We start from the raw sequence: 9,182 nt of genomic DNA, 5'->3' as shown, positions 1-9,182 counted from the left end.
CCACATCCAGCTAATTTTTGTATTTTTAGTAGAAACAGGGTTTCACCATGTTGGCCAGGCTGGTCTTGAACTCCTGACCCCGTGATCCACCTGCCTCGGCCTCCCAAAGTGCTGGGATTACAGGCATGAGCCAATGCACCCAGCCAACATATAGTATTTTTAATTAAATTTTAGGAGATTCAAAAATCATAAATCCATTAGGTAGGAATAAGAAAGTATATATGAGGAACATGAGAAAGAGATGGAAACTACCAGTGAAATCAGTGAAGAAAGACAACTACTAGCAGTTTCTTTGCTTTGAAAGATGAATTAAATGTTTACATACATTAAATTTAATATTTATCTACAGATAATAAAATATAAACATGTTAAAGAATGAGACAATCAATGGGTAAAGCTAATTTCATTAGCTTTGAGAAAGAGGACAAAAAAACCGTACCAAATGTTTTTGCTAGCTAGGAAGCTAAGAGCAAACTCTCCCTACTTTGTAAACCTATAAGGCTACTTCTTTTATGTGATATAACAACTCACAATTCACTGCTCCTCTTAAAGAATGGTTGGACAACTTTTCTGAGCAGCTACAACTTTCCTAAGACAACTCATTAGACCTGACAATATACGGTATTTTCATGTAAATACAGAAAATTTGGTGGGTAATGAAAAAGAATAGACATAAATAAAACTCACCAACTCAGGACGGGAAGTCGACTCACTGGAATTACAAAGTGGAAATAAGGCCCCAGATGAATCACCACAAAGTATGTCTTGTCCTGAACTCAATTGCTCACTACATTTTAGGAAATTAAACTCCGTTTTTCCTGTATGTGCAACACATAGGTTGTAGGAATAAGGCAAAGTCCCCTCGCTGTAGTTGGGGGGAATCACAGGTCCAGACTTGACACAGAGACCAGGTTGGAAGCAGCTCCAGGCGGCGGGGCTGGAGGAGCGTCGCAGGCGCAAGGCAATGGCCAGAATCATGGCCAGGAGGAAGAGTACTGAGATCAAGGCCAAGGCCACCACTAGGTAAAACTGCAGCTCAGCCTGGGGGTCAGAGGGTACAGGGCGGTCAGTGATATCCGGCAGCACCTCCTGCAAGCTGTCGGCAAAGACCAAGTGCAGCGTGACGGTGGCGGAGAGTGGCGGCTGTCCACCATCACGCACAGCGACCAGCAGGCGCTGTCGGGCCGCGTCCCTGTCGCCCAAGGCACGCGCCGTGCGCACCTCTCCCGTGCGCAGCCCCAGGCTGAAGAGCCCGGGCTCGCTAGCCTGCAGCACGTGGTAGGACAGCCAGGCGTTGTGTCCTGAGTCTGCGTCCACCGCCACCACCTTGGTCACCAGGTAGCCGGGCTCTGCAGCGCGCGGCACCATATCGAAGAGCGCAGAGCCATCGGGACCCAGCGCGGGGTACAGCACCCTAGGCGCATTGTCGTTGCGGTCGCCCACCAACACGCGCAGGCTCACGTTGGCGGTGAGCGCAGGCGAGCCCTGGTCGCGGGCCTGCAGTGTGAGTTCGAAGGCGCGCAGCTGCTCGTGGTCGAAGGCGCGCTGCGCGAACACCACCCCGCTCTCTGTGCTTATGGACACGTAGGATGACAGCTCCCGCTGCTCCAGGTCACTGGCCACGATGGAGTAAGAGACTTGGCCGTTAGGCCCCAAGTCAGGATCGGAAGCGCTGACTTGTGAAATAGAGGCTCCAGGCGAGTTGTTCTCGGCCACGTAGACTATATAGGAAGACTGTGAGAAAACCGGAGCGTTGTCGTTTACATCACCAATGTGCACGGTGATGCTGAAACTGGAGGAGAGGGGAGGCTTGCCCCGATCTGTGGCCGTAATGGTGATATTGTACTCTGGATTCTGCTCGCGGTCTAGAACAGCATCTGTCACTAATTTATACGTGTTTCTTGAAGAAGTTAATATTTTAAATGGCACATCACCTTCCAATTTACAAGTAACTTCACCATTGTGTCTGGAATCCTTGTCACGGACTTTGAGCAAAGCAATATGTGTTCCTAGCTCAGCGTCCTCCATAATTAGGTTGGGTAGAGACTGGAATATCACTTCTGGGACGTTGTCATTTTCATCTATGACTTCTACTTCCACTGTGCATTGTGCAATCATTCCTCCACCATCCCTTGCTTCCAAAACTATGGAATATTCGTTGACTTCTTCAAAATCTAATGTATTTAAAACAGTAATTTCCCCAGTGTTAGAGTTCAGGTCAAATTGGGTGATCTGGTTAGCTTCACTGAAAGAGAAAGTAATCTTGGCATTGACACCCTCATCCTGGTCTGTGGCAGTCACCTGTAGCACCGTGGTCCCCGGGTACACTTTTTCTGAAAGGCTCACCCTGTATACCTCTTGACTGAACACTGGAGCATTATCATTGGCATCAGTCACTAGAACTTGTATCTGTGCAGTGCTGCTTAGGGGTGGAGCTCCAAAGTCCAAGGCAGTCAAAGTCAAGTGGTAAGATTTCTGCTTTTCTCGGTCCAAAGGTGTCTTCAATACCATCTCAGGGTATTTACTACCATCTGATTTCTCTTTATTTATCAGTGAGAAATGATCACTGGGACTGAGTTGGTAATTCTGCAGTGTGTTGCTACCAATATCCGCATCAAGGGCAGATCCTAATATAAATCGTGTGCCAGGCTGTGCAGACTCACTTACTTGCAGCTCAAAGGAATTTTGCGTGAATGTTGGCGTGTGGTCATTAATGTCCTCGATCTCCACATTCACGTGAAAAAAGTTCAGTGGATTTTCAGCAACAGCCTCAAATTCCAGAGCACAAGCTGGATTCTTCCCGCATATCTCCTCCCTGTCTAGCCTGCTGCTCACAAGCAACTCCCCTCTCTCTGCGCTCACGGTGAAGTAAGGCTTCTCCGAACTGACGCGCAGTTTTCGAGTCGGTAACTCCTGGACGCTGAACCCCAGGTCGGTGGCGAGGTTCCCCACTACTGAGCCCTTAGGCATTTCCTCGGTAATCCTGTAGCGGATCTGTTCACAGAGCGCGGGGCAGAACAGAAGCAGCAGGAAGAGAAAGAACATTGGCAGCCTCTCAGCCCGGCCCACCTTCCCGGCGCAACTCCCCATCCCTCTTGCTCTCCTCAGCTTGCTCACCAGCCTGGAGACGCCGGGTTACAAATAATCTCTGTGTTGCTGTTTTTCGGATCTCCGAAAGGACTTTAGTTCCAGTTCCAGTTCAGTAAAAAATTCTTCTTTTTCAGAGGAGGAAGCAGTGTAAAGGCTGGCGCTGGGGAGTCTGAGCTGGGGCTGCCCCGGAAAGCGCGTTGCGGCTGCGCGAGGAGATCTGGAGGGCCAAGCTCTCCACTTTGGCCAACAGCGGCACCCAGAGTGATCACTAGGAAACTACAGCCTCTGCTGCTTCAAGTTAACCAGTGCAGTAATTATAATTGTGTGCCTAACTGAAAGAACAAAAACTACATGGATATGTCTATATATTTAATGACGTCTAAAAATGTACTCTTAGGAATGCCTTCATCCCAACTTTGAAGATTTTTAGGCAAATCATGTAGATTAAGTACATAAACATCTGTCTATTGACATAAGCTTTCCCCAATCTTCAAACATGCACTATCTATATAAAGATAGCCATAACGCAAACTTGGCCTAAACCATCTCAGAATACAGTAATTTTCCATACTTAGTCATTAGAAATATACTGGATACATTTTATCTTTCTTTCATTATTCCTAACATTTTCTCCACTTTTGTAAGTACCTCCAAATTGATTTATTTCAACTTTTTCCGGAGAGTATCAGTAATGCCAAAACTGCCTTTTAGAAGGTGCAACTTATACTTATCTTCAAATACATCTGCTTTCCCAATATTTTCAGTGATTTCATTACAGGAATATTATGTGATTCTCATTTCGATGATCACAGGCAATAGCCTACTCCTCTCCTCATTACACAATTATTTTCCTGGTTATGAAATACAACATTCATCTTCAGAGTTATCAGGGGCATAATACATAGCCTCAAAACACAAAGTCACTGAGATCTGCTGCACCGCAGCACTGCTTCCTACCTCTGCAGGTATTTTACATTCCTTGGTGACCTCTGAATTGAAGGAAACAATCCCTGGAAAATTTGATTTTAATAGCTCACTGAGTTTGGTGATTATTTCTCTCCGTTGCTAAAAACAATTTTATGCATCTAATAAATTTTTGTCAGAAGATTTTCTTTCACAAAATACCTTATAACCATATTTCTGGCATAGGACCTTCCCTCAGTAACATTGTTAGTGTCAGCAACATTGTCTGCTACCCCAAGTGATTGTACATCTGAAATGTGAACACTGCAGAACTTGTAAAATATATCCCCCACATTATCGTACAGTCTATCATGTGCAAAATACTACCGAATACAACACTAGTCTAAAAAGAAGTCTTTTTTTGAAAAGACAGAATCTTGTTATATTATCTAGGTGGGCCTCCAGTTCCTGGGTTCAAGCTGTCCTCTTGCCTCAGCCTCCCATGCAGGTGGACTATAGCTTGCAACACCATACCTGGCTAAAAGGGTCTTTTTAATTAATACTCAAAGGTCTCTGGAATCAAGATTACTTTGTCATCCACCCTTTCTGGATGACAATCACTTGATATATTGAGTTTTACTAAAATGTTACACAAAAGAATACGGAAGTAGTTAATCCCAGATTGGGTTATTTCCAACTGAATTTTTCAGTAGACCTAATAAATAAAATCAACTACTGGTCTAGGATCTGTGTACATAAGACGGTCAAGGGTTTGAGTAAATGAGACAGTTGAAACAAAGCCAGTATCCCCAATCTCCCACTTTGATAGCCCACAGACACACTTCACCTGGCTGTACCACTAAAATAGCACACTGGAATTCTCTGTTAAAACATGCAATTGCCTATGTCACAAATGCCAATTACAACACTTGAAATGACATTTCATTTGACATATTTTATTGGTTTTGTCTGATGGCCTTTAGTGTGGCATCTGTCTTTGATATAGATCTTAGTGAAGTGTGATACACACACATTTCATTCTTTAGGCATAAATCTAACCTTCTACTACCACCCCATTAATAGGTCATTATACTGTAAGTAGGTCAAGAAGCAATCAAGATTTTTTAGGACCACCAAGCTGAGGTACATGGAGGCAGATTCAGGCACAGAAAAAAATCTTCACATGGAAGAAATCTTTCAGAACCTTTTATGTATTTAAGTGCAAAAGAGAATCCTGAGAAGGCAGCTGAGGTGTGTTTTATTCCTGCTAACCTTGTGCAATATGAAAGACTCGATTCATTCTAATTTATAAAACATATGAGTGAAGAAAGTAGGTTGGAACATAGATTGGAAAGTAGGTGGAAATTATAAAATGTGATAGTCCACTTTTTCATAATCTTGTCCACAGGCTTTCACTAAAGAAATGCTATAACCTATGTGTTCTATATTAAAGTGTCACAATGAAGGAAACTGGTAGACTCAGTTTTATCTCTACAAAGTTTTTAAAATCCCTATTTTCAAAACACTTGTTTTGCAAAATAATAGAGAAATATCATGCAAACAAATTACTCATGGAAATAAAGGAAGGGCTGGGCTCACCTGAATAGTTGGCACTTTGTCTTTACATTCATGAAAACCCACAGATGTTAGCAAAGAATCATTTTTCTCACAGCTTTCCTGGCTGATAAGTGTGTCCGCATAGTTGGGCTCGGGGAAGATCAGGTGACTCTTCCGAGAGTCCGAGGTGAGGGAGACCTCGTGGGAATAGGTCTGCAGGAAAGCCTGCACCCCATCCATGCCCACATAGTGCGAGGTGGGCACACTTGCCAAGCCACCTTCTGAAGCCTGCAGCCGGCGTGACTTGAGCCAGCGCCGCAGCCTGAGCGCCAGCAGTACCAGAACGAAGGCTACGAAGATGCAGGAGACTGCGGCCACCGCCACCACCAGGTACAGCATGAGGTCAGAATTGTAAGGACCGTTGGAGGGCTCAAGGCTGCCCAGGTCGGCCAAGACTTCGGGGATGCTGTCGGCCACAGCCACGGTGAGCGTGACGGTGGCTGACAGAGGAGGCTGGCCGTGGTCCTGGACGGCCACCACGAGGTTCTGCTTGAGCGCATCTTTGTCCAGCAGGGCCCGCGCCGTGCGCACCTCGCCCGTGTGCAGCCCCACCTCAAAGAGTCCTGGCTCGCTGGCCTTAAGCAGGAGGTATGACAGCCAGGCGTTCTGGCCTGAATCTTTGTCCACTGCCACTACCTTGGTCACCAGGTAGCCGGGATCTGTGGAGCGGGGTGCCAGCTCCACGCCAGTAGATCCGTCTGTGGGGAGGGCCGGGTACAGGATCTCGGGCGGGTTGTCATTCTGGTCCAGAACAAACAGGCTCAGTGACATGTTGCTACTGAGAGGCGGGTCCCCGCTGTCTCGTGCAGTCACTGTTAGTTGTAGTTCTCTCAACTGCTCATAGTCAAAGGATTGCAGCGCGTACAGGACGCCAGTGTCAGAGTTTATGGAGACATAGGAGGACACTGGTCCCCCCTGGGTGGTGTCTTCAGCCAAGGAATAAGTGACCTGGGCATTCTCCTCACTGTCGTGGTCCTGTGCAGTCACTAAGAAAATGGAGGCCCCTCTGGGGTTGTTCTCAGGGATGTAGACTGAGTAGGATGAGTGGGGGAAGGTGGGTGGGTTATCGTTGGTGTCTGCCACCTGCATGAAGATGTGAGTTTCCCTGGACAAGGGAGGAATTCCATCATCTGTGGCTTTCAGTGTGATGTTATACAAAGAGAGTGTTTCCCGGTCCAAGTTTTTGGTTGTGACCAATCTGTAATAATTATCTATTGTTTTTTCTAATTTAAAAGGTAGATTTTCTGGAATGGTGCAGGTCACCTCACCATTCTTCCCAGAATCTCTGTCTTGTACGTAGAAAAGAGCAATTACTGTTCCAAGAGGTGTGTCTTCAGGGATTGAGCTACTTAAAGACGTCATAATCACTTCTGGAGCATTATCATTTACATCTAAAACTGTGATCAGTACTTTTGCCTTTGTCAGACTACCAGGAACATCTTGAGCCTGAACTTCCATTTCATAGAAGCCGGTTTCTTCATAATCTAATCCTTCTAAAGTTGATAATTCTCCTGTAAGCGAGTTCAGATGAAACATCTGTAGAAGTTTAGGAGTTATTTTCCGAAAAGAATATGTCACTTCCCCATTGACTCCCTCGTCCAGGTCGATAGCATGTATCGTGAGCAGTTTTGTGCCCACTGGTACATTCTCGGGGACAGTTACTTGGTACTGAGGCAGAAAGAAGACAGGCGCGTGGTCATTCACATCCACCACTGTTACCTGGATGCGGGCGGTGCTGGATCGGGGCGGGTCGCCGCCGTCAGAGGCTGTGAGGACCAGGTGGTGAACCCGCTCTTCCTCCCGGTCCAGCACCCGCTCCAGCACCAGTTCCGGGTACTTAGTTCCATCGTCTCCACTTTGCACAGCCAGGGAGAAGTGGCGATTGGGGCTGAGCTGATAACTGTGGAGGGAGTTCGTGCCCACATCTGGATCCCCAGCCTCGCTTAACGGAAACCGAATCCCGGGAGCTGTATTCTCCATTATTTTTACATTTATTTCTTCTGTCAAGAATCTTGGAACGTTGTCATTAATATCTATTATTTCCACGTCTATAGGGTAAAGATTCATTTTATCTTCCATCAGGATGTTAAAGTTTACCAGACACCGCGCGCTCTGAGCGCAGATCTCTTCCCGGTCTATCCTGCCCGCAGTGACCAAGCTGCCGCTGCGCGGGTTCAGGGCGAAAAGCTGGGTCCTACCTCTGGAGATGATGCGGACTCCGCGCTCCACCAGCTCCTGGGGCTCCAGCCCCAGGTCCTTGGCGATGTCACCCACAAAGGACCCTTTGTCCATTTCCTCCGACACGGAGTAGAGAATACGTCCTGCCCAGGCTTCCCACAGGGTCCCCAGGAGGATGGAGAGCAGGAGGAATCCTCTGTAGTCCCCGCCCCTTGGCTGAGCCGCCATAGTAGTCCTGCTTCTCTTACTTAAGCGCCGGTCTCGGGAAGTGCTTCAGAATGCGGGTGTATCCGGGTGGACCCCTGTGTCTTCGGAAGGGGAGCTCAGAATCCAGCAGGATAGAAGCTTGAGTTTAGTGCAGCCTGGAAGAGGGCTTATCGCAATCTGTCGTTTCTCTGTGCTGTAACACTCGGTGGTTTCTGTGGGATCTCTCGCACCGTTTTTCCCTGGTTGGTGAACAGCGGCGCTCTGAGTCCTTACTAAGTTACTGCACTAGATTGATGCACACAATACACTGATTTCATAGAAAATTGTTTCATCTTTCAAAATTTCCCTGTTAAATTTCTTTGCTCTAGATATCCCTGATAATTTAAAAATCCATTTTAAGACATTGAATTAATGCAACAGTACTCATGGATGGGTGTTTGATAATCTTAGATAATTTTTTAAAAAACTGCTTTGCCTTGCAACTTTCAAGTGACTCTTTTGGGCCCTGACTCACACGTTATTGCACATAGGAAAATCAGTCATTGAAGGCAAAAAGGTAAATTTTATTTAAATACATATGAAAAATTTTACGTAGAAAATATTTACATCAGTGTATATAAATTTTAATTAATTCAGTATTAATTGAACTAGACATCATTAATTGGTTCTAGACACCATCATGCAGGATTCAGAAAGTCAAAATTGTTGTAAAACATATAGACCTATTTTAATAAATTTTTGATTGTATAGAACCTTAGAGATGGTCTAACACCTTCATTTTAATGAGAGGTGGGGAGCCAGACACGGTTGCTCACTCCTGTAATCCCACACTTTGTGAGGCCGAGGCAGGCGGATCACCTGAGGTCTGGAGTTTGAGACTAGCCTGACCAACATGAAGAAACCCCATCTCTACTAAAAATACAAAATTATCCGGGTGTGGAGGCGCGTGCCTGTAATCCCAGTTACTCAGGAGGCTGAGACAGGAAAATCGCTTGAACCCGGGAGGCGGAGGTTGCAGTGAGACGAGATCACACCATTGCACTGCAGCCTGGGCAACAAGAGCAAAACTCCGCTAGAAAGGGGAGGAGGGAGAGAGAAAAGAAAGAAAGAAAGAAAGAAAGAAAGAAAGAAAGAAAGAAAGAAAGAAAGAAAGAAAGAAAGAAAGAAAGAAAGAAAGAAAGAAAGAA

The 9,182-nt window shown here is 46.0% G+C and overlaps 2 protein-coding genes and 1 pseudogene across 3 annotated transcripts in view; all 3 read right to left on the bottom strand.

Moving 5' to 3' along the window:
• Nucleotides 1-3,270, bottom strand: part of LOC105510136 — a gene marked incomplete at its 3' end in the record, with an annotated part of 14,075 nt that extends 10,805 nt beyond the window's left edge. Inside the window, exons 1-2 of the mRNA XM_011939768.1 lie at nucleotides 640-3,270; nucleotides 532-545 (exon numbers count right to left, since the gene is read on the bottom strand). Coding sequence (XP_011795158.1) covers nucleotides 532-545; nucleotides 640-3,090 — 2,465 coding nt within the window. The remainder of the gene's footprint in view (nucleotides 1-531; nucleotides 546-639) is intronic.
• The window catches only part of LOC105510150 (protocadherin gamma-A6-like), a 161,373-nt gene that overhangs the window by 126,763 nt on the left and 25,428 nt on the right, over nucleotides 1-9,182 (bottom strand).
• LOC105510135 overlaps nucleotides 5,303-9,182 on the bottom strand; it is a 5,942-nt pseudogene continuing 2,062 nt past the window's right edge. The window contains exons 2-3 of the transcript XR_001001528.1: nucleotides 8,198-8,280; nucleotides 5,303-8,059 (exon numbers count right to left, since the gene is read on the bottom strand). The product of XR_001001528.1 is annotated as a protocadherin gamma-A7 pseudogene (transcript). The remainder of the gene's footprint in view (nucleotides 8,060-8,197; nucleotides 8,281-9,182) is intronic.

The sequence above is a fragment of the Colobus angolensis genome, unplaced genomic scaffold (assembly GCF_000951035.1).
Source record: "Colobus angolensis palliatus isolate OR3802 unplaced genomic scaffold, Cang.pa_1.0 Scaffold183, whole genome shotgun sequence".
NCBI lineage: Eukaryota > Metazoa > Chordata > Mammalia > Primates > Cercopithecidae > Colobus > Colobus angolensis.
Note: the sequence above shows the minus strand (reverse complement) of the source record. Positions and strands in the feature narration are given on the sequence as shown.